We start from the raw sequence: 23,837 nt of genomic DNA on the forward strand, positions 1-23,837 counted from the left end.
CATCTCATTTCGCGCTACGACACCAGTCGACACCGTTGGAAGTGTGAAATTGGAGGTCGACATCGTAAAAAAGATTTATGACCAAGATATTGTGCAACGGGGCCTTGACGTAGATGAATCGTCCCTTTCACCCTGCATGCCCTGCATGGGATCGCTCCTACGGTGGCCTTGCAAAGTCAGGGTAAGGCACGGCTCGGCCGCGCATCGGTGGGTCACTGATGCTATGCCCAAGGACATACCTAGTTCCTTTTGTTAGTCACTGAAAGTTCCTCTAAGAAGTCCATACCTACCAAATTGGTTAGCAGAACTAGCCAGGGAAGAGCAACAACGGGACGTATGACCAGCATGTGATGTCACCCACGCGATCAACTGCACCACAACTTGGTGCCAGTCGTCGCCATGTCAAGATATGTCGAGCCGCCTCTTGAAGTCAACGCGTCGATGCTACGACGGCGCATAAGCCACAACGACCTCCGACTGCGGCAGCCCCAAGGTCGCTACTAGTACGTCGGTGCACCAGCTACACATGGTCAGCTGACGGCGACGCGACCTGACGATGACATGCCAGTCGTCGACAAGTCGGTACCACGGCCAATAACAATGGTTTCTATGGTCGAGGCGGTTGACGTGTGGCACCAACATGACGGTGCAACGGTCGCCGTCGATCGAGACGGTAAATGCCAGCAACGCCGACCGACGTCGACAACTCGATGCAACGGTTACCTACGGCACCATTCACGGTCAAGATGGTCGCTGGCAAATGTCTACCTGTCGCTAAACTGTTGGTACATCGATACTCGACTTAGTTGATTCACCGGCCCTTAGATGGCTGTGATGGCTTGAACCCGTCGATATGAATACGAACTCGTATGAGCCGCGATCGGCCGCTAGCAGCATACGTACCAATGGAATACTCCAATATACCATCCAGACCTATACGATGGCGCTCACGGTTGAGATGGTCACCGGTCTACGCCGACAAGCGCTGCAGGCGTCGCTGAGAACGGCGCTCTCCGTCGATACGATTGACGCTCGACATTGTCACTTCTGGTGGATCACGACGCCTCCCGTCGTCGACATGCTAGCACAACGATGGACAATCTGGATTTAGCTGTTACGACTGCCGGCGCTTGCATTAGTGCCGCTGCGATGCTTGACGACACGCGTACCACCGTCCGACACTGGCTACCAAGACGAGCATCGGTTGCTGCGGTCACCTGCGATACCATACCAGTGCTCACGACCGCTCGCCCGAGCCAGGGGAAGAGCGGCGGCAGCAAGTATGCAAGGACCGTCGATTGAAGGCTCCGACAACCTTGTGACCGCCAAGCGACGCTGCCTAGTGTGCCCAAGGTCGTTCTCGACCAAGACAAAACGACCGTGCTCGACTAGGACACGGTAGTCGACGTCGCCCAAAGGTTCCACACTGCGCGACCATCGGCGACGACACATAAATTTACGCCACGGAGCCCGACGATGCGGCCGCACGGCCAATGACACAAAGGCTTTCAACGACACGCCGTGGTACCGTGACACGTGTCGTGAGAACGACGTCACCAACAAGAACCCGTCGAACCGACAATGACGAGACAACCAATTCCTCCCGGAACGGTTGCGTCTGATGCTCAGCTCCTGGTCCTACGGGTATGTCTCCCTCGCGACAAGAAAGAACATGTCATTCACGCATAAGATCTTATTGGTCCTTCATCTCGTTGCTCGTGCCGTTGATCGTGTACGAGTTCATGTGACGTCGTCGGTACCGTAAAAAGTCGGTAAACATCTCAATGAGGCTTGGCTGGTCGCTGAGGAACGACAGCACTTCGTGGAGCGGGACAAGCGCTTTCGGGCTGCGAAACGACCGGTAGTGCAACTCGTACAGTGCCGTGAGCTCGTCGTGCACTTTGGTCTCGTCGTCAATGGAGCCGCAGTACATGGTGAGCACCTTCTCGATAATACGCGCGGGCACGACGCCTTCGTTGGCATACATGGCAATCAAGTCCAACACAATGTCCTTCATTGTGCTGCCCGTCGAGTTGCTGTTGGTGATGCGGAGCGCCTTGACCGTGCCGATAATGTCCCGCATGTCGACCACGTCCGTGTGCGTTGGGTCAAACGATGAGTACATCAGGTTAAAGTTGGGCACGCCAAAGCTCGGGTACTCCTTCATAAAGAGCTCGCGGCCTACAGAGAGAGAAACGTGACACGCCACGCGTTTCTCGTTCGTACACTGGTCGCGCGTCATTTCAAACGGGTTGGCCACTGCATGGCGAACGCCCCACTCTGTGATTTTATCGAGAAGCAGTGCGAGCTCCTGGAGCATCGGGCGGTTGAACACACTGCGTCGAATGCTGTCGATGAGGAAAAAGATCTAGTCGACAAAAAGTGGACAAAGTTGGTCCACGTTACGTTGCATAGCGGACGTACGGTCTTCCAGCGCAATTGGTACTTGCTTTGAACGAGCTTGGTTTCGATTGGCGCAATGCGCGGTGGCCCGAGCGACTTGATGAGCGTAATCTCGCGCAGTGCCTTGGCCGGCACCTTGTCGTGGTGCACGTTTGGATGCCGCCGTAGCTCGCGCTGCTTTTTGCGCAGCATTTTCTGCAGGTTCTCGCGGCCAAGGCGGAGCTGCTCCTGGCCTTGCTCCTGCTCTACACGGCGGTCGCTCTATGCTTTACATATGGTCGAGTGTCTACCAAGCTCGAGTGCCGCCTTGAGCACGTCGACTTGCTTCTCGGTTGCTCTGTCTACGCGCTTGAGATGCTCGTCGGCGAGGACTGGCTCGGTGAGGACGCTCTTCTTGGGCGAGACGCCCGAGCTTGTCGCGAGGTGCGTGTTGTGAAAGGCGAGCTTGGGGCCGGTCACAAACGCTGCGTCTTCGGGCCACATCGCGGGCGACCCCGTCAACTTGGGTGCGAATGCATTCTCCGTGTGGAACTTGCCGAGCACTTTGAGCGGCGACGGCGCATTGTACTTGGTCGTCGTCAGTGGCGGCACCGTCCCCGCGGTTGTTTCCTGTGCGAGCAGTTGGATCGTACCCCGGGCGCCATACCTACGCCCTTAGGTTTCATTGCAATGTCATATCTGCACTCGCTACCGCTTGGTTTTGGCCGCGAGGTCGCACGTCGGCACATCGGGCACGTTGTTCCGGCCAACGTACCACGGCGTCACGTTCGCTTGCGCGGTTTCTTTGATGGGCGAGACGACGACGACCGGCGGTGTCGCCAGAAGACTCGGTGCGCTCGCGCTGGAGCTGTAGCAGTTGTAGCCCTCGCGACTGAGTCGGAGGCGTGACCGCAGCTCGTGTCGATCTTTTGCAATCGGCGACGGCAAGTACGTCATGCGCTGCTTGAGAAACTTGTCTTCGAACGACACGTTGTACAAATCCGAGATGCGCTTCGAGTCGCGCGACCGCTGGAGCATCGTCGCGTCGTCTTCGGGGAGACAGATCGTTTCCCGGCACGACCCGTCGAGGATGTGGTCGATGCGCTCGTTCACTGTGATCTTGCGACTCCGCACGGGCGGCATCATCGGAACGAGCGCCGGTCGGTCGGTCGACAGCGCAGAGATGGTGAGGCGGTTTCACCAAAAAGGCGCCGGGCCGTTTCAATACAAGAGACGAGCATGGTGAAGTTGCTACCGTTGGAACCTGCGAGCGCCCCCATTCGTGATGGCAAGTGACCAAAGCTCACGAAACCAAGCGTGATCGACCCAAGCGCCGGTGCATTGGCCAAGCTGAGGGTGCTATAACGGCGTGTGTGAACTGTTGTATCGTTCTTCTTCCGCCGCCTACCTCTTCCCAAGAAAGGATCACAGAAAGAGAAGAGTCTCTCCCAACGGGCGGACCGGTTGGTCTGCCTTCCTCAACGGGATTGACCACAAACCAATTGGACGGTCAAGCATCAAGCGACATGGGCACTTCCACGAACCAAAGCCAGGCGAACGACAAGGCGTCGCGTCTCGCGTCGGCACTCTTGACGACGGCAGAAGCACTCCACGAGGTGCAAGGCGCCTTGCGCATCGAGCCGGACGACAAGGTTTTGGTGGTTGCGCAGCGTTTCAATACCGCTTTGGAGGAGCTTTGCTTGACGCAGTGGACGATCGACAAGCGCAAGCTTCGCGACAAGAACACTCTATTGACGCGACTGCCCGTGCTGGATGACGTCCTCGCTCAAGCGCATCGCGAGGTGTCGGCGACGGTGGCGAACTTGACGGACGACGAGGTTGTGGCGCGTGCCAGCGGCGGCGTCATGCTTTCTGGCCACCCGCTTGGCTATTCCAGCCACAGCACGTCGATGCAAAAGGTGTTGTTGTCGCCGCCGACGCCCTGCGTTCTGACGACCACACCGTCGACACCGGTACTTTTGAGTCACTGGTTTGAGTCTGCGACGACCGCCAATGCGTTTCGCCAGCGCATTCAGGCGCACGGGTGGTCGTCCGCCGAGACGCCGGCGCCGTTGCCCACGGCGGGCGACGTGACGCGCCTGGTGTATGTGGCCAGCGCCTACGTCCCAACCGCCACGTTGACGATGGAAATAGATGCGATGCGCCTCTCTTCGGACGCGGAGTGCGATGCACAGTCGATCATCGACGCTGCATCGGCACAGGCCTTTCTCATGGCCTACGGGTCGCACGTTCACGGCGGTCGTTTTGAGCTTGGTGGAATCTTTTGGAAAACGACTTCTCTCTCAGTCGATGCTGCGATGCCAGTCGACGTGCTGCGACAGGTGCTATCGGAAGCCGAGTTGCGCGACCTCTCGCTCGCGTACAGCGACTTCACTTACGGCGCTGGCGTCGACGTTTACACGGCACTGGCGTCGGAACACAAGATGTGCGACATCACAACGCAGCTGGAGTACACAGGACCGATGGCGCCCAGTGCCGACACGTTTGCTGAGCGCCTGGCCGCGGACAAGACCACGTGGCGCGTGGTGGATCGACCAGCGTCCCTGATTGGTGTCTGGGTCCTCCTCCGAGCGACAGGGCACGCGCTTGCCGCAGATCTTGTGCGCACCGCCTGGTTGGAGCTGGTTGTGCCCGGGACAACTCTGGTGCTCGAGGCGGCGGTGCACGCGGCCCGACTCGATCAGTGGCTGCACGATCCGACATTTGGGAGTGCCACCAAGAACATCGCTCTCCCAACGACCTCCTTTGCGATGCGCGTCGTGCAAGCGCAGGAGCATGTGGCGACCACCGACGATCCAGACGGCGCGATGCTGCTGGATTTGGTGCTACTATTGCTTCGCTGCGAGATCGAGCTCGGTATGAGCCTTGTCGGCGACCGCTTGCAGGCACCAAGCCTTATCACTGCACTGCGCCGCTTTGTTACAGTGCACGACATTGCGACGGTCGCGCGACTGGGCGCTCTTTTTGACGCTGTGCTGGACGCTCGTTTGGCGTCGGCGTCAGTCGTGCTCGATGCCACGGTTCGCGAGCCGTTGCGCCGTGCGGTAGCACTGGCGACGTTGCGCGATGTGAGTGTCACGTCTCCCGGTACGGTGTGGCGCAGTCCCACGCTGCACATGGCCGATGTACCGGCGGCCGGCCGCTTGCTTTTGGATACGTTTCAAGCGACTGCCCTGCCCGACATGCAGCTGCTGACGCGTCGCCTCGGCGCGATGCTGTTTCACAATGGTGTCGAGACCCGCGCGCCGCAGCTCTGGACGATTGCAGTGTCGTATGGTTGCCAGAAGGATGGCTTTGTGGCGCCACTGTCGCTGGAATGCGTGCGCACGATGCTCGCTGCCATGCAGTCGGCTCTGGACAAGCGTATGGCTATTGCCACTGACAGCTCGGACGACGACATACCAGTCGACCGCTTTGCGTCCGTCGATGGTGGCGAACACGACGAGCGCGTGCTGGGCGGGCGTCCGATGCAGGAGTTTCTGACGGTGACGCAGCGCCCCACGGCGGCGACGCCGCCTACTGACCGCCTCTGGTTTGCGCTGAAACACCGCCTCAATGTCGCCCCGGCGTTGTACCTGTGCGAGGCGACGGGCAAGCGTCTCACACGTCGGACGCGCGTCGCGAACGGACCCATTGGTATGGATGAGTTGCTGTCGTTGCTGGCGTCGCGGACTCCTGTGGCGCGCGCCGACGTGTACCGCCACTTGCTCGACCGACGCTTCCTCGTGCCGTGTGTCTACCCAAGCGTCGACAACGATATGCTGTTCCTCGATGCGATCGGGTTGGAGCTTGTGGAGACGCGCCTCGAGCGCGGTGTGACGTCGTCGCTCTTGCGCAACACGGCGGCATTGCGCGTGGCGATCGTCTCGGAACGACCGGCCAAAGCGAGTGCCACGCGATACTGGATCCAGAACGTTTTCCACGTCAACTCGGTGCAGTGTTTGGACCGGGGGCGCGGGCGCGTCACGGAGCGAGACGGCCTTGTGGAGCTGGGTTGGGGCTTCGTGCACGATGCGACCGATGCGGCGACCGCCGTGGTGCTGCACGTTGTTGGCGACTACAAGCCGTGGATGCCGCTGCTGGCGGCGTTTGCCGATGTACTCTTGATCGACGCGGGACCCGGTGCGGTGCGCGCGACTCCTTTGGCTCACGGTGTTGCGCTGCACTGGCGCCATGTCGACGACGATGACGAACAGCTCGTGCATGACGAGGCAACGGCGACGGTGACGCTGGCGTGTCCCATGAGTGCTACGTATGCTGTCCTCACCGACTACCTCTTGCACGAGCCGTGGCCGACGTCGCGGATTCCGATTGCGATGCTGCCGCTGCCACTACACGTGGGCTGTCTATCGAGCCTTGCGCCGACGGAGGCTATCGACGCGGTGGCAGCCACCGACTTTGGCACTTTGCGCACGCATACGCTCCAACTCCAGCGCTCTTTTGTGGAAGAAGTCGCGCTGCGCGTGGCGCTGCAGCGGGAAGCGAGCGTGCCCGAGCAGCAGCGTCTCCGCCAGCAAATCGCAGACCACTTCGAACTGCACAAGCCCATGGCCCATCGCGCGCGCCACCTGCCGCTTTTGCGCTACTTTGTGTCGGTGCTGGAGCAGCCGTCGGCGGCATCTCGCGAACTGCGGCTCGTGGACTTGGACCGCCGCCTCGCACGCAGCTGCGACGGCCTCTCGACGAGCGCGGAGAAACGTTACCGCGACGCGGCCGTCGCGCGAAGCAACGACCCTGAAAACCAAGACTCGCGGGCAGCGTACGCCGATGCGCTGCAGCACTGGAGCCTCATGGTGACGGGGCTCGAGCACCTCTGGCGCGAGCTTTCGCATGTATTTGCGGCTGCCCCAAATGCGTTGCCCGACTTGGCTGCACTCGCCGCTCAGCACTTGATGGACGGCTTTGCGCTCGAGCTCATGGACGGCGATGCGGGCAATGTCAACACGATGTGGATCCGCGCGGTGCTGCAGCGCTTGGAGACAGCGCTGCCCCCTCGTAGCCGCGTGTTCGTGCTTTCGGTGCTCGGTGTCCAGTCGTCGGGCAAGTCGACGCTGCTTAATGGCATGTTTGGCGTCCGCTTGAAGACGAGCGTCGCTCGATGCACGCGCGGCGTCAACCTCCAGCTGCTCGCATGCGCCGACGACTACCGCGACCTGTTTGACTACATCTTGCTCTTGGACACGGAAGGCATCCAGTCGCCCGAGTATGTTGGCGTCGACGGGACGCCGTGGCGTGACAACCGCATGGCGTCGATGGCGATTTTGCCGGCGGACGCGACCATTGTGTTGACGAAAGGCGAGGCGACCAAGACGATGAACGACATGCTTCCAGTCGTGCTCTCGGTGCTGGCGAATTCGGCGCTCGCGGCGGCATCCGGAGGTCGCCTCGCCACGCAGCTCTACTTTGCGTTCAATCAAATGGACGTGACGATGACCAGTAGCATGCACTCGAGCCTCGACGCGCTCCTCGACAGTCTGCGCGCCAGTGCCAAGCAGGTGGCGGTTGTGCGTCAGTCGTCAGCGACGGCGTCGTTTCTCGATACGTTTTGTGCCGACACAGACGTGGTGTTCTTGGGGCTCAACAGTGGCATGAGCGACCCGCCGGGCGACACGCCGATTGCCGACTATGGCGAGCGGCTCGTGCAGCTGCGCGACCACATTTTTGCCCAGGCGGCACCGGCCCGTACGTTTGGGGCGCTCAACGAGACACTGCGGCTTGTCTGGACGTGCCTTGAGAGTGCGAATTTCGAGCTAGATTTTGCCTCGGCCCACGAACGCATGGTGTACGACCGCCTCGTGCGTTGCATGACGCGGCACACACAAGCCCTTGCAAGCATCTACACGGCGTCGTTTGAGACGGTGCTCCAGCGCATGAGTGCCGACAATGCGACGACGCCGCACGCTAGCCACTTGAACCACCGTTACGAGGCACTGCTTGAGCAATCGGTGGCGTACGACGTGCGAGCGCTGGACAGCGTCGTGGCCAAAACATTGGCGGACAAGGCGTTTGCCAAGTGGGCCACCGCCATGACGGAATCGTGGGCCGACCAGAAGCGCCGCCAGGCAGCGCACTCGACGCGTTTGGTCGTTGCTACGGCCGAGCAGCTCTTTCAATACGAAGCGTACGCCAAGGCGTACAAGACGGAGCTGCAAGACGCGCTCGTGGCGCATCTGGCGACCGAAGGAGCCGAGGCCACGCTGGCCGCCTTTGATGCGACCTTTGATGCGGTCGTGTGCCGCGCCGCCGCCAAGCACCCGCCGCTGGCCCCCGACGTCCCACGCCTCGTCTGCACGGCATTGCACAACAATCACGTGCTGACGCCGGACGAACTCGCCCTAATCAGTAAACCCAACGACGAAACCAAGATCAAGACGGGGTGGCGCCGGTACATTGATCGGTGGTTTACAGCCAAAGAGCAGCGAAAGGCCCAGATGATGGACGCCGTGCGCGACTGTGTCTTGCGCTGCATCGCGGACACGGATCGGTACGGCGACGAGGTCGTTCTCAACTGCGTTTTGGAAGGTATGGCGATGCTGCACTCGCTGCAGTTGCCGCCCGACGACCGACTTACGGGCTTGCGCATGCTCGTATCGATGCTGACGACGCAGCTCCAAGATCGGCAGGCTCGCTGGGATGCGGTCAACTGCATTGCGGTTAAGTTTGGCGCGTGCAAGCAAGAGATGTGCCAGTTTGCGACCAACTTGTGTCGCGGCCAGAGAGCCGCCAGTCTCTTGATCTCGACGCTCGACGAGTAGTTGGTGATGAACCTCGGGGCAGCGTTTGAAGAAGAAGTCGTTGGCGTTGTTGCCGCGGCACTCAAGCACGCGTACTGGGTCCAAAGCGCCGACGCGATGCAAGCAGCGCTGGACCATTCGCTGCTGATGCTGCTGCGGCAACACGAGGTGCCCGAAGTGCTGCGCTTGCTAAAGGAGCCAACAGAACATGCGACAAACGTGACGACGAACCTCATCCGCGCGCAAGTTCAAAAGAGCTATCTCACCGTCGCCGCCAAGCTTGTCGCCGCAGTCAAGGAAGGGATTCTGGCCGCTGCCGCCTCAGCGGAAAACGCGGTCGAGTCGCGAAGCACAGCTTTTCTCCAAGAGTTGTGTCTCGTACTGCAACGCCGTCTCAAGTGCAGCGGCACCAGCGTCCTTGTGACGAGTCTTCCATCCGGGAAGGCAACCGTCTTTGACTGTGATGCTCACGGTCCAAGCCTCTTCTCAGTCCATAACGATGGACGCTCCCCGCTCAACGTACCTCAGAGCCTTCTTGCGCGTCTCGAAGAACTGAGTTGTACCCTTAGCCCCTCGACAGTGTGGAGCTCGATGATGGCGACGCGGACCCTCGACCTCATTCGCAACGAGGCGTATGGCGCGGTCGACGGCATTGTGCCGCGCTGTGGCCAGCCATGTCCGTGGTGCAAGTGCCCGTGCACGAAGGCTTTGGGCCACGCGTCCACGGGCAATGCAGACGATCTACTGCACGACACGCCGCACCAGCCCGACGGCCTCGTCGGAGTGCGTTACGTTTATTCGAAACGTATCTCGGCGAGAAGCTGTGCGGAAGTAGTTGTTCAAGATTGTGGTATGCGGCATGATGATGGGAGCTCGCACCGTTTCCGAGACTTTGAAACCGTCTATCCGGGGTGGGCGCTGCCGCGCGTGACGCAGCGCTTGCCGCTGCGCGAGTACATTTTCGCGCACTGCCATGACGAGCTCGTCGCATGGCACAACGTGCGCAAGTGCGAGAAGATTCCCGCCTCGTACTTTGCCCACGATCTGTGCGACATTGAACGTACGCTTGAACGCTTGATGCAGTAGTACATATGTAGTGTGTGATCTGTCATGATGACGACCACGTAACCGTCGTAAACACGAAACTGCCGTGATGCCTATATGCAATGTATATATGAAACTGCTATTATTCATTTCAGTGTGTTTCAGTTAAAAGGACGTGTAGGAATGGAGTGCTCCCTGGAGTCTAGACCATGCACGATATGAAGCTAGAATTGAGACGCTCAATAGTCGTCGCCGCGCGATAACACCTCCTTGCACGTCGGCCTACAAGGCGGCACGATAAGACAAGCGCACGACATATCGATCGATGTACTTGAGAACGAACGTGTGCTCGTACTGCGCCGTGTAGCTACCACGGACATCCACAAGCGGCGGGTATTTCTAGCAAGAAAAATTAGTCGATGACTTCGAGATGAAGAAGCAACCGTCACGAGGCCGCAGTCGACAAGATGGTTGAGCGCGACCATGTACTTTTCCTGCTTGGCGCCCTTGGGGTTGACGTGCGCCGACCCGCCGTCTTCGCGCTCAAGCCAGCGCCGACAAAATGCCAGCGTCCCAAACGTGCGCGTAATGTGCGAGAGAAGCTTCTTCGCGCGTGGCAGGCGCAGCGGCACGCGTGGAGCGTCGATCGTCTTGGCGTAATGCGAACATTCCATGTCCTCGACGACGTAGCCACGGCCGGTCGAGCCAAAGGTTTCAATCGCAAAGATCTCGCCTTCCTCCATCTTGGTGTCATCGTCGTCTTTGACTACCGGCACGCTCTTGCCCGCGTGGATTTGGTACGGTGCGATCGAGTGGCCGTTGAGGTTGCGAATGCACTTGACGGGATACGTCTTGCCTTCGATCGTGACCTCGTACGACTCCATAACCTCTTGGATAACACCGCCGATCTCGCCGAGGCGTGCGTCGATGCCGGCCGCGCGAACACCTGCGTTGGTAGCAGCCTTGGCAGCCGCAAGGAGCGGGTCAAACTGCGGGTCAAACGCAATTGTGAACGCCGAGTCGATGATGCGGCCGTCGACGTGCGTGCCAAAGTCGATCTTCATCACGTCGCCGTACTTGAGGACCGTGTTATCGCCGCCGTTGGGCGAATAGTGGGCTGCCACGTGGTTGAGCGAGCACCCCGTTGGGAACGCAATGCCACGCTAGCGCCATGGAATGAGGCGTCAATGGGATAAACATAGAGATGCTGTTACCTCGAGGCCGGCTTCTTGGACGAGCTCGCGGTTTTTGTTTTCAAGCGACTCGCAAAGGTCAATGAGCCGGATACCAGGTGCTATCATGCTTTGCGCAAACTTGCGCACTTGACGCTGCGTCTCGGCTGCGTACCGTAGATGATCGTAGAGCGCCTCGTTTTCCTATCCACATGCCAGCGTCAGCGCCGTGGTGTCGGCTCACATACGACGTACACGCTCGAGTGCACGCAGCTCTTCGGACGTCGTGCGAAACGTGTTGAAGTCGCCCCCGTGTGGCTGCTCCTCGCCGCGCGGAAACGACCCGGGCGAAAAAAGCGTTGCGACAGGGATCGTCGGCGGTTCGGTTTGACCATACTGGACGTAGCTGTCGGTGAAGCCATCGATACCGCGGACTGGCGGCCGCTTGGAGCCAACGGTGCTGGGTGCCGCCTTCTTGGTCTTCTTCTTCTTCTTCTTCTTGGGTTTGCACGAGTTCACAATTACGTCCTTGGGTGAGGATACGGCGTCCGTCATCTCGACGGTCATCGGGTGGTCTGTGGCGATGGTCATGGTGTAGGTGGTGGTGAATGGGGCGCTGTGAAAACGAAAATGAGCTGAGCTCGTTGCTCGCTGTAGCAAGTGGAGCGGCGACCGATCCAGATCGATGAGCAATCCAAGCGGCGTGCATGGTGCCAACCAACATCGGGTGGCGCGAAAACGACCATCAGTCCTGCGCGCAACCTACATTCTTCCGGGGGTAGGTTTGTTTCGTTCGGGGTTAGGGCAGCTTCGACACCAAAGTTGCGGGCCTGCCAAGTCCAAACCACGGAGAAGGACACCCGACACGCCACATTGATGCGGTGCCACCGATGATATGGAAGGCTAGGATGCTTGTTGTGGGATCTGCGAAGCGGCAAAACAAGCTGCATGGGCATGATACGTCGTCTCTACCGTTCTCTCTACATATCCTGCGCATTCGCGGTACGTAGGATTTGAGTGGTGAGATAGTGCTTTCCAGTGGCAAGCGAAAATGACTGCATGATGGACGTGTTGACTACCACCAAGAGCTCCAGCTGTGTGGTCTCTCGGACGAGCGCAGAAGGAGATTGCTAGCTTCTACGCAAACGGCTTACTACTCGTCGACAATGGTCGCACCGAGCCAATGATATCGTAGCGCATCGTGTCAAACACCAAGGACTAGAGACGGAGCGAATCGAGTACTAGTTGTGAAAAGTCTAGCCTTGCGATTGAACGTGGACGTTATCAACGCTTTCGCAGCACTGTTGCATGCCCATCGTGTTGTGTTTGCGTACCAAACAACTCGTCGTGGAGCGCCGTTCTGAGCTAAAGCTGTGGGACTCCTATTGCCCTCATCGCCTGCTTTTTATTCGTCGCACGACTGCGTCGCGACCGCGTTACGACGGCGTCTCGACGGTCTCACAACTGGATCACAGCTACCTCGCGATTACCGCCCAAGAACCTCCCAAGATTGTCGCGACCTCGTGAGATTTTCGAGACTAACCGTTCCCGATCCTTCCCTAAACCTTTGGTTTTGCCGAGCCGTCTCAAACTGTTTACTGATGATTTCGTGGCATTTTCCTTGTAAATTTGGGGCCTTTATGCTGCGTAGATCACGCACCGCACAATGGTCAACGAGCCAAAGCGCTTTGGCTTTCTCTTGACGTTTTCACAGTCCTCATGTATATGCAAACCCAACGAGCCCATCCGTGCTATCGAATGCGAAAGCATGGGGGGAGTAGCAGAGGAGAGCGTCATCAAATGAACATAATCCTGTGGACCAGAAGCGTAGAAAACCTAGTGTTTTGTGAATGCCTGCAGACGTTCCGGCGTAAACGGCAAACTTTGGTTATCTCACTGCAAATTGTGTTGTGGACTCTTTCTCAGTGATTACCATTTTTCGTTCCACGGACGCAAGTCGACCTCGTGCGTCCACGCCGACTTGTGCTGGTGGTGAATCTGCACGTACGTTTTGGCGATTTCTTCAGGGCGCAACAACCCTAGTCCAGACCGACACCATGACCACCGACGACAACTTGCCCGCTCGATGGAATACCGTCGACTTGCTGAAATTCCTTGGCCTTGGGAAAGTTTTCGTGGATCCACGGCGTGTCGATCGCGCCGTCAATCACGATATGGGCGACGTGGATGCCCTTGGGCGAGAGCTCGCGCGCCATGCTCTGCGAAAGCGCACGCAGCGCAAACTTGGCGCTCGAAAACGCCGAAAAGTGCGCACCACCGCGGACACTGGCCGTCGCCCCTATGGCAAGACGTGGCTACAAGCACCCATATAGGAATCATGCAGGCTACCTGTAAAGAGAATCGTGCCACGGCCGCGCGGCAGCATGCGGGCCGCGGCCTCCCGGCCCATGAGAAAGCCCGAGAAGCACGCCATCTCCCACACCTTGCGGTAGACGCGCGACGTCGTCTCTGCAAGAGGATGATATACATGGGACCGATTTCTCAACGACGACATACCCGTGATGGGGAAGCGAACGTTGGCACCGACGTTAAAGACAGCAACTTCGATCGGGCCCAAACGGCTCTCAATGTCCTCGACGAGCGCTTGAACGTTTTCTTCGACACGGCAGTCAACGCCAAAGCCCTCGGCGGCGAGGCCCTCGGCGGCCATCGTCGCGGCGAGCTCCTTGGCCTTGTCGGCGTCGCGCCGCACACAGCAGGCGGTGAAGCCGTCGCGGGCAAAGGCCTTGGCAATCTCGGCGCCCGTGCTGTCGCCCGCGCCGACGACGAGCACGCACTTGCGCGCGTCCGTGTGGACACAGCGGGCCACGTGCTGCAGTCGGTTGCGCCACATTCTATTGCGATCTTGGACTGGCGGCCCTGTTGACACGACGGTCGCTGCGATGCCATTGGCCAAAAAGGAGCCAATCCACATCGTTGACGCTGTCGGCAAGATGCGAATCCGCGCCTGTGCACCGTCCAGTGCGCTCCAGTATGCGCTCCACGGTGGCAGGTCAATGTACAAATCGTCTACTACTCGATAGACATGTTGTCCATCGGAGCAGGTGCTCGTCGAATGCTGTTTTGGGCTTGTCATTGTGGCTGGATGACGCCCTGCCACCCCAAACAGGTGAGCACCATCAACACGCATCAACACGACGGCTGGGTAGCCTCACTCCACACCCGGGACACGCCTCCAACGCAATTCAAACGTCCGCTTTGTGGATGCGTAGATAGGTACTGGGGTCGCATTCTACTTCATCGCCGCCAGCAAGCAGCGACTTTCCAGCTGCGCGTCCGAGTACGTCGCAGGTGATTGGCGCGTCGACAGCGTCCTACGCCAGTATTGCATTCACTTTGATGTATACAATATTGTCTATCATCGTATACAGGAGACGAGCGTCTCGAGACATCGTGGCGCGCCCCGAACCATGTTGGGTCCGACGTCGGGCGGAAAATCAGCATTTAGCGCCGTGTGATTGGCTGTTTATTGGCCAATGAGACGCCGCAACTGCCAAATCCAGTGCAGATGGGATCGCATGTTCATTGGCTCATTGCAAGACGGACCTTTTGAGTGGTAAGTGGCGGTGGCAGGCCGCGATGGCTCATGGCGGCGGCTAGGACGAGCATGGCGGACGAAGAGAAGAAGGTGATTGTGGCCGACGACGTCGAAGAGAACGACGAGGAAGAGGACGATGCCATGGACGGCGGCGCCGACGCGGGCGCGGCCAAGAAGAAGAAGAAGAAGAACAAGAAGAAGAAGAAGAAGTCCGCGGGCTCGGCCAGCGCGGGCACGAAGCTGCCGCCCTTCCGCGGTGTCGACGGCTATACCGACAGCTACATCAAGTACGGCCAGACCGAACCGCCGACGATTCCTGTCGCCAAGCTCTTTGGCGCTGGCTCGTTCCCCAAGGGCGAGGAGCAGAACCACCCGGGCGACTTCAACACGTACCGCACGACGTCCGAAGAGAAGCGCGCGCTCGAACGCGTACGTCCATGATCCTTGTGTTTGGCACGGTGCTCATGCCTGTGCAGGAAGGCGAGGCGTTGTACGACCGCATGCGCTACGCGTCCGAGGTGCACCGCCAAGTGCGCAAGTTTGCCCAGAGCATCATCAAGCCCGGCATTCGCCTCATCGACATGTGCGAAGCGCTCGAGAACAAGAACCGCGAGCTCGTCGAAGAAGCCGGCTTTGCGGTACATCTCCATGTCGCCATCAACCGGTACCTTACCGAGCATTAGCGTGGCATCGGCTTCCCCACGGGCTGCTCGCTCAACCACGTCGCGGCCCACTATACGCCCAACGCCGGCGACGACACGGTCCTCAAGTACGGCGACGTGATGAAGATCGACTTTGGCACGCAAGTCGACGGCCGCATCATCGACTCGGCGTTCACGGTCGCGTTTGACCCGCAGTTTGACCCGCTCCTTGCGGCCGCCAAGGCCGCGACGGAAGAAGGTATCAAGTGCTCGGGCATTGACGCACGCCTTGGCGAGATCGGCGGGGCCATCGAGGAGGTCATGGAGTCGTACGAGGTCACGATCGAAGGCAAGACGTATCCCGTCAAGTGCATTCGCAACCTAAACGGCCACTCGATCGGCCCGTACCAGATCCACGCAGGCAAATCGGTGCCGATCGTCAAGACGGCCGAAGACACCAAGATGGAGGAAGGCGAGATCTTTGCGATCGAAACCTTTGGCTCGACCGGCCGCGGCTACGTCGTCGAAGACATGGAGTGCTCGCACTACGCCAAGGCGTTCGATGCGCCGCACGTGCCGCTGCGTCTCCCGCGCGCCAAGAAGCTTCTCTCGCACATTACGCGCACGTTTGGCACGCTGCCGTTCTGCCGGCGCTGGATGGAGCGCGAGGACGGCGGCTCGACGCACATCAACCCCAAGGGCGCCAAGCAGGAAAAGTACATGGTCGCGCTCAAGAACCTCGTCGACAATGGCATCATCACGGTTCTCTTTCATGTGAAGTGAAACCCACTGACATTGTATACGTAGGCGTACCCGCCGCTTTGCGACGTTGTCGGCAGCTACACGGCGCAGTACGAACACACGATCATCCTCAAGTACGTTCTGCTGCTCACATATGAGTGCTCACGCAACGGTGTAGGCCGACGTGCAAAGAAATCGTGTCGCGCGGTGACGACTACTAGTGACGCTAGCGCTACATTCCGCCCATCAAGCTTCCTAAATACACTGTACGCTGTACAACTGTCTTGCCTTCTACCAACAAGGTGGGCACCACAAGCATCGGTGGATCGCTCGTGTACGCAGGAAGTTCCGTGTCCAACCGTGGCACGACAAACTAGTAACATCGAGGAGGACCCTAACCCTGCACCGTCATCGTGAGAGGGGGAGGAAGAAGAGGGAGCTTCCTTCATGCATTAGGCTTGCAACTTCGGTGGTTGCGAATGAAGACGGGGACCGGAAGTGGCCGCCCAGTCGTTGCGCCAATGACGACGCTCTCTGCAAAGAAAGCAATAGGCTAATATCAAAACGACGGACCGTCATCGTACAATACTCGTATGAGACTATCGCAATTGGTGCTGGAGCGCGGCCACTTGTCGCTCGAGACGCTGTTTGCTGCGGATCGCGTCGCTGTACTTGAACTTGAGGTCCTCAATCTCTTCGAAAAAGTCTAAGTCGAACGCCGAGAGCTCGTCCGAGAGCTTGGCGTTCTCTTCCAAGAGCTGCGCGTTGTGCTGCTCGAGCGACCGCACCAACTCGTCGTTGCCTACTCTACGATCAGCTCTCATGTCTCACTGGCTACGTACTGGGTTGGCGCGCAAGCGCGTCGAGACGGCGGTCCTTCTCGTCCAGCGCGTTTCGCAGCGCGCTCTCGTCGTCTCGGAGCGTCTTCCATTTGCCGTGGAGCGTCCGGTACTTGCGCTGCAGCTCGGCGCTCTCGGCACTGAGCCGCGCAATCTCGTGGCTTTTTTGGTCGAGCTGCGTCTGCAGCGTCGACACCAGCGCGTCAGGTGTCTTGGTGGCCGATGGCTTTGCTGGCTTGAGACGGCGAAGACGGTCGTTCTCGGTCCGGAGCTTCTCCATCGCCCGCTTCATGTTTTCGATCACATCTTCGAGGGCGGCGACGTCCGCTCGGCTCTTGTTGGTCGTCGTCGGTGTCTACGCACGTTCGAGCGACCGAATATGAGCCAATGACAACGTACGCGGGCAGGGGATGGCGTCATGGGCGGCGTCCGATTTGGTGCACGCCGCAGCCGCGCGAGCTCCAAGCTCAGACTCTCGACTTGGAACGAGAGTTCGAGGAGCTGCGTGTCCTTCTCCAAGAGTGCTTTTGCCGCGTCGCTCGCGTCGTCGGGCAATTGCAGCGCCTGGCGCGAAGTGAGAACTTGCGCTTGAAGTTCGCGAATGCGCTCGTGGCAGCTCTCAAGCTCGCGTTCTTGGTCGAGCGATATCTTGGGAATGCTGTGTGGCAGTGGCGCGGCCCGCACTTGCATCAACTAGGCCAACTCAACCCAATGCCACATCGGGTTGGCGTACCTGCTCGGCTTGGGTCGAGAGCTGACTCTGCGCGCGCGTCCATTGCTCCTTCAAGCGGTGGCATTGCGTGGTGAGCGTATCGACCTCGGCCTTCTTCTCTTCGAGGCGAGTCGTGAGCACTTCGACCCGGCGCTTCATGCGTTTTTCGTTCTCCCACTGCTTGCGCGTCGTCTCGTCATTGTTGTTGTTGTTGTTGTGACTGGTAGTGGCATTGGGGGGCGCCATCGTAACGACCGGCGTCGCTTCCCGCAGCGCTGCGTTTTGGGCTTCGAGGACTTTGATCTTCTTTTGCAGCTCGAGAAGCTGGTCGTCTTGGGCCGCGTACGTCCCGAGCTTGGCTTTGCAGCGCTGCAGCTCATCCCGGAGCGTCGCCAGCGCTTGTTTCATGTCGTCGGTCGGTCGTGCGAGCTGCTTTTGGGCGATCGCTTGGGCGCGCTTGGCCTTGGACGTCATCGTCGCTAGCTCAGCGGTCGTCGCTTGCAGCTTTTCTTGAAGCATTTGCGTCTTGGCCGCTAGCTTCGTGTTGGCGTCTTGCAGTGCGGAGACGCGGTCGTCGTCCCGCTCGTGTCGCTTGGAGGTTGCGCGAACAATCTCTTCGGCCTGCGCCTCCTGCGCTTTGAGAAACTCTTCCTTGAGCTTGATGATCGCGTCTCGGAGGAGACCCATCTTGCGCTCTTTGCTACCGATTTCGTGCCGAAGATGGGCAAGCTGCGTCGTCTTCTCGCGCTCCATCTCGTCAAAGTCGCTCGACAGCGCCGCGTGGAGGGCCTTGAGCGCCGCAATCTCCTCGAGCGCTTCGCCGGCGCGGGCTTCGGCCACGTGGCGCTGGTTGAGCAGCGTCTCGACCTTGTGCTGGAGCTCCGAAATGATGTTTCTCTTGAGCTCGAGCTCCATATGGACTTGCTTAAGCTGCTCCAGAAGCCCTTCGTGCATCTCGCGCGCCGCCACAACCGCACGGCCGCCACCCTAGTCCAATCTCTCTAAAATGGACAAGGTTTGTCCAGAACTACCGTTTCCTCAAGGTGCCGAATCTTCTCGGTGGCTTCTTTGAGCTGCGTAATGTGCAAATGGTTGTCTTCGTAGAGCCGGCGGTTCTGGCGCTCGACTTCCTCCTGCACATCGGACGCGCGCTTGTCCATTGCTGCGCGCATCGCTTCAAATTTTGCTTGGTACTCTTCGATGCGCGTGTTCTTGTCCGCGACGAGCGCCTTCAAGCTTGCAATCGTCGCCTGCGCGGCTTGCTGCAGATCGGCTTGGTCCTTTTCATAGTACCTACAGAGGACTTTAACTTGGAACATTGATAGATTTCGCACGTACCCGACTTTGGAGCGCATGGATGGCGAACTCGGCGCGGTGCCCAATGGTGCGACTGTCGTAAGCGGTGCGACGTGCTTTTGCTGAAGCTCCATGATCAAGCTCTCGACGCGCAATTCGAGTTGGCGAATCTTGTGGTCGCGCTCTGTCACCTCCTTGCTCGTCGTCTGCATGCGTTTCTGAACCTTGTCCATCTCAAACAAGGTCGCGTCCAGCTGCGCCTGGAGTGCTTGCTTCTCTTGTACGAGCCGCTCGGAGGGAAGCATCGCGGTCGAGGCCTTGGCAGCATCCTCGAGCTGGGCCAACAGCAGCCTACATCTTCGTGGAGCAGGAGATACACGTCAAAAGCACGTACGTTTCTCGCTGCTCGAGGACTTGGACGCGGTATTTCAGTCGCTCGACGAGGTGGATGTCGGCGCCCAGAACGCCCGGCCCGACGACCGCGTCGTGCTCCGATTCGAGCTCTTCGATGCGCCGCTCGAGCTGGCGGTTCTTGACGTGGACAGCAGCGAGGTCGTCGTCAAGTGCTTCGAGGCGCGATGCCATTGCATCCAAGCGTTTGATCTTGGCGACCACGTCCGACGCTTGCAAATGGGCAACCGTCGACTCGAGAACCGCAATGCGCTGACGCTGCGTCTCGAGCTGCCCCGCGTAATGATTCGACGTGTGTTCGAGCTGCATCGACAGCGTATTGATCTGGAGCTGGGCCGCGCGCTGGGCCTCCACCGCTTGCTCGTACCTAGTACATTTCGCGTGAGCCTTCTGACAAGCAACTCAGAAAGGGATGTGCACCGATCCGCAAAGGCTTGGTAATTAGCCTTGATGCCGACGATCTTTTGCTGCAGCTGCCCGATGATAGCGTCATCGTCGGAGCGCGCGCTGAGCTCGTGAAGCCTTGCTTCAAGCGCATCGATTTCGTCTCGGCGCCGCGTCTGACGCAGCGCGAGCGTGTTGGCCTGTGACGCAGCCAGCGTCGCCACCTCCTTTTGTTTGTGCACCTATTTTCATATACATTCATAGATACATCCTCCTACGAGACTCTACCTGACGCTCCAACGACCCGCAGAGCTGCTCGAGCTCGGCAATGCGCTGCTCGTAGACGTCGTGGACGTTGGTGCCAGACGGTGCTGGCTCGGGCGTCGTCTCGGGCAAGCCTGCTTCGAGCTCCTTGAGGCGCGCCAGCTGCGACTGCACTTGAACTTCAAGCGCTTGGATACGTTCGTTCTGCAGCTTGTCGATCGACTCGCCGTTCAGGCGCGCGAGAAGCTGTGCGTTTTGATGCAGCAGCGCTGCGTGCTGCGCTGGCAAATCGAGCGTCGCGAGGTAGTGCGCGTGGCGGTCCGTGTACTTTTCCAAGAGCGCTGCGTGCTTGGTCTGGAGTCGCTGGAGCTCGGCGAGGACGCCGTCGTAATGGCGCTTGAGCACACTCTTGGTCAGTGCCGTCTCCATGTGCTGAAGCCGACCCATCGCGCCTATGAATAGTATCAATGTATCAAGCATATTTGAGGTCATCGTACCCTCGCGCCACGCCTCGAGGTACTGGATGCGCACCTTGAGCGTCTTCTCGAGGGAGAGGAGGTCGTCATCGGCAGCAACGCGGCGTGTAAACTCCGTCTGCTTCTCTTCCCGCACCAAGTTGAATTCGCGGGCGAGCCGCGCTTGGTTGACTTCGAAAATGGCCACTTGCCGCGTGAGCGACACGACCGTCTGCTGCACCTCGCCTTCCTTCTCGAAACTCTGCAACATGAGCTCGTACCTACGACCCTTTGTGCCTTGTGCAGCACAAGCCAAGGAGTACCGATTCAGCTTGATGGACGCTTCGTCGACGTTGGCCGTCATGGTTGCAAGCTGCGCTTCCAGCGACGCCCGGCGCTCGGCGAACGTTTGCTGTAGCGCAATGTGCTCGCTACACAAAGCATATACGACATGTAAGGAGGCGACAATGCGGTGAATGTACCGGTAGAGCACCGTGTGGTTGTCTTGGACGCTGGTCAAAAGGCCTTCGAACGCCTCGAGCTTGCTGCGGAGGCTGTGGTTCTCGAGCGTCACGTGTGTGAGTTCGTCCAAGCACGTATCCAGCTCGATCGCCCACTGCGTCTGCTCTTCCATCTCGTCCTGCGTCTCGAGAACCACGTGGCACAGTCCCTTCTTCTCCGGCGTTGCTGCCTCCTTGTGCGTTGGACGATGCAAGCCGCGGGCTTCGAGCGCCTTGGAGACAGCGGCGGCAATCTCGTCGGCCGACGGCGGTAGCTCTTGCAGCACGACGCTTGCGGGCGACAAGAGACCCGACGTGTGGACGCTGGCGTGCTTGGTGAGTCGTGGAGGCTCCAACACAGTCTCGTCTTGCGTCGGCGGCGGCGCACTCATGTCGCCGTCAAGGTCCCCAAACTGCATGCTCTCGTCGCTACTCTCGTCGTCGGACGCGACTGCTGCCTCGCGCATGACCTATACAGCATTGGTATCAATGTATCAAGCCAGGATCTAGAAAGCCTGCATTTGCATTACCTGCATGTGTTCGCGCATATGGCTTTGCAGGGCCTCGGTCGCACGCCACACTTCGTCTTTGACGGTGGTCGCCCACTCAGGCGGATTGTCTGCGGGTGCATGACTCGACGCGGCGACGACCGCCGAGAGCCGAGCGACGTCGGCTTGCAGCTGCGTGTTGGCGTCGTACAGCTTGCGTAGCTCTGCGCTCGGGTCTTTCGCCGGCGACGACGGACGCGGCGGCACTGCGTCGTCGACCGTGTCGCCGTTTTGCAGCCGGTAAATGAGCTGTTGGACTTGATCGTACTGCGCACTGGTCAGTCCGTGCTGCGCAAAGAGGTGGGCTCCCGTCTTCTTGGCTTGGTCTTTGAGCTTGGTGAGAAGCGTAACACGTTCATCTTCCAGAGCGGTCACTTGGGCTTCGAGCTGGTGGATGAGCGCGAGGTTGCCTTGAACGCTCGTCTCCAGAACCAGATCTGGGTACTCGAACTCGTCTGGCTTGCCCGCGTCACCTACGCAGATGTATAAAGATAGGGTCTACAGACACAGGAACGGTCGCACGTTTGAGCCGGGCAAACGCAGCTTGGAGCTTGGAGATGGCGTCCTTGTGGCGACTGAGCTCGACGCGCAGCGCCGCATTCGCGCTCTCTTGCGCGGTCAAGTCACTTCGGAGCTTCTTCTGGTGCCGAACGACGTCGGTCAAGCCGGCCTTGGCTTCGTATTTGGCATTCCACGCCTCGGCTTCCCGGCACTGCGACTCGATCGCGACACAGCGCGCCTCCATGTCGGTGAGGAGCCCGCGCTGTTCCTTGACACGAGCTTTCCAGACGTCGACGTCACGAAGCGCGTCCTGCGTCTGCTGCCGCTGGCTCTGCACCGTCGCCTCGAGCTGCTTGATCGTGTCTTTTGGCACAAAACTCTCGGCCATTGTGCTCAAATCGACATTCTTTTGAGAAATTTTGGCTTTGAGTTCGGCGATCGACGCCTTGTCCTGGAGTCGCATGTCTTGCAGCACGAGGATCTTGGCCTCGAGGTCGCTCAGCGCAGCATCCTTGGCATCGTTCGTCGTCGATGCTGTCGTCGTCGCTGGCGTGCTCGCCTGGTTACCGGATATAGAGTGAGGAGACATGGGGCCGTTGCAACGCACCTCGAGTTCGCGCACCCGCAGCTTCCACTGTTCGAGTTCAGCGTGCAATCCACGCCGCTCGGCGTCAAATTTGGTTTTGAAGTCCGCGATCATCGCGTCCACGTGCGCTTCGGCCGCGTCCATCTCGAGGATCTTGCGCTCGAGGCCTTGCTTCTCGGCGTCGTGGGACTCGCTCTTGAGGAGGAGCTCCGTCACCGCCGATGTACGGTCGTCGAGCGCACTAGAGAGTGCCACCTTCTCGTCGTCGGCGACCTGCAGCTTCGCCTCGGCGTCCAAAGCGACACGCGAGAGCTTCTCGACAGCGGTGCGGAGCTCGTTGTTGTCGTCTCGCAGCTGTTCGTTCTCGCGAAGGGCCGCGTAGAGCTCGTCACGTCGGCCGTCGCGGTCGTGCTTGAGGCGCGCGAGCTCGTCGGCTTGCGGAGCACTTGGCTTGGCCACGAGGGTCGCGGCCAGTTGGGCATGGGACGCATCGAGCTTTGCTAGCTGGTCCGCAAGCGCCGCTTCACGCGCGAGCGACGCATCGAGATTGGCTTGGAGTTCAGTAACCATCTGGTTCTGGGGCTCGACTTCATCTTCGGCGATCGTGGCGGCGCGGGCCGTGCGCGGGGTTTGGACCTGCTCGCGCAGGTCGGCGTTCATGGTCTGCAGCGTGGCCACTTGCTGGCTCAGCGACGCCGAGTGCTCATGGAGCTTGTCGTTCTCGAGCTGAAGCTCTTCCACGTCGCGGCGAAGATGTTCGAGCTCCTTCTGGACCGCCGAGCAGTCGGCCCGCGGACAGGGCGATGCCATCGGTCGGTAATATCTTGGACAGCTCCTCTCGTCAATTGGCTGAAAAGGCCGCCGAAAAGACACGCATTTGCACCAATGGCATGGCGCATCGCCATCAGGATGCGAGGTGAAACTAGGAAGTATGTCCTAAATAGGACTATTTTTCTATACATTTAGGTAATATCCTTGTTTTCGCGACACAGTCCATGTTCGTACCGGACTGCACCGTGCCAAGGGACACCAACGAGGGACGCCCTC

At 59.4% G+C, this 23,837-nt stretch overlaps 6 protein-coding genes across 6 annotated transcripts; 2 read left to right on the forward strand and 4 right to left on the reverse strand.

Moving 5' to 3' along the window:
• Positions 1-1,693: 1,693 nt before the first annotated feature.
• SDRG_17105 (hypothetical protein) lies at positions 1,694-3,528 on the reverse strand (the record flags this gene model as incomplete). The annotated part of the gene is made up of 5 exons (XM_008623340.1): positions 1,694-2,181; positions 2,227-2,368; positions 2,425-2,648; positions 2,694-3,049; positions 3,095-3,528. 5 exons carry the CDS (start codon positions 3,526-3,528, stop codon positions 1,694-1,696), a joined length of 1,644 nt encoding a protein of 547 aa, XP_008621562.1.
• Positions 3,529-3,908: 380 nt separating this feature from the next.
• SDRG_17106 (hypothetical protein) lies at positions 3,909-10,223 on the forward strand (the record flags this gene model as incomplete). The annotated part of the gene is made up of 3 exons (XM_008623341.1): positions 3,909-9,129; positions 9,181-9,924; positions 9,973-10,223. The coding sequence occupies 3 exons, from the start codon at positions 3,909-3,911 to the stop codon at positions 10,221-10,223; spliced, it is 6,216 nt and encodes a 2,071-aa protein (XP_008621563.1).
• A 94-nt stretch (positions 10,224-10,317) lies between these two features.
• SDRG_17107 (methionyl aminopeptidase) lies at positions 10,318-11,970 on the reverse strand. Its single transcript, XM_008623342.1, has 5 exons — positions 11,609-11,970; positions 11,396-11,557; positions 10,625-11,344; positions 10,513-10,580; positions 10,318-10,463 (listed from the first exon to the last, which is right to left on the reverse strand). The coding sequence occupies exons 1-5, from the start codon at positions 11,942-11,944 to the stop codon at positions 10,421-10,423; spliced, it is 1,329 nt and encodes a 442-aa protein (XP_008621564.1). The 5' UTR covers positions 11,945-11,970; the 3' UTR covers positions 10,318-10,420.
• Positions 11,971-13,178: 1,208 nt separating this feature from the next.
• Positions 13,179-14,229, reverse strand: SDRG_17108 (hypothetical protein). Its single transcript, XM_008623343.1, has 4 exons — positions 13,871-14,229; positions 13,703-13,822; positions 13,449-13,652; positions 13,179-13,392 (listed from the first exon to the last, which is right to left on the reverse strand). Exons 1-4 carry the CDS (start codon positions 14,205-14,207, stop codon positions 13,283-13,285), a joined length of 771 nt encoding a protein of 256 aa, XP_008621565.1. The 5' UTR covers positions 14,208-14,229; the 3' UTR covers positions 13,179-13,282.
• A 680-nt stretch (positions 14,230-14,909) lies between these two features.
• SDRG_17109 (methionyl aminopeptidase) lies at positions 14,910-16,596 on the forward strand. The gene is made up of 6 exons (XM_008623344.1): positions 14,910-14,930; positions 14,975-15,341; positions 15,389-15,550; positions 15,596-16,315; positions 16,361-16,428; positions 16,473-16,596. Exons 2-6 carry the CDS (start codon positions 14,982-14,984, stop codon positions 16,513-16,515), a joined length of 1,353 nt encoding a protein of 450 aa, XP_008621566.1. The 5' UTR covers positions 14,910-14,930; positions 14,975-14,981; the 3' UTR covers positions 16,516-16,596.
• Positions 16,597-16,719: 123 nt separating this feature from the next.
• On the reverse strand, positions 16,720-23,625 carry SDRG_17110 (hypothetical protein). Its single transcript, XM_008623345.1, has 15 exons — positions 22,812-23,625; positions 22,226-22,763; positions 21,686-22,176; positions 21,138-21,625; positions 20,979-21,086; positions 20,698-20,936; positions 20,225-20,652; positions 19,973-20,178; positions 19,536-19,919; positions 19,184-19,492; positions 18,877-19,138; positions 17,867-18,832; positions 17,533-17,826; positions 17,137-17,488; positions 16,720-17,096 (listed from the first exon to the last, which is right to left on the reverse strand). Exons 1-15 carry the CDS (start codon positions 23,598-23,600, stop codon positions 16,894-16,896), a joined length of 6,057 nt encoding a protein of 2,018 aa, XP_008621567.1. The 5' UTR covers positions 23,601-23,625; the 3' UTR covers positions 16,720-16,893.
• Between the last annotated feature and the right edge of the window lie 212 nt (positions 23,626-23,837).

This window comes from Saprolegnia diclina (genome assembly GCF_000281045.1).
Source record: "Saprolegnia diclina VS20 unplaced genomic scaffold supercont1.198, whole genome shotgun sequence".
Classification (NCBI taxonomy): Eukaryota; Oomycota; class Saprolegniomycetes; order Saprolegniales; family Saprolegniaceae; genus Saprolegnia; species Saprolegnia diclina.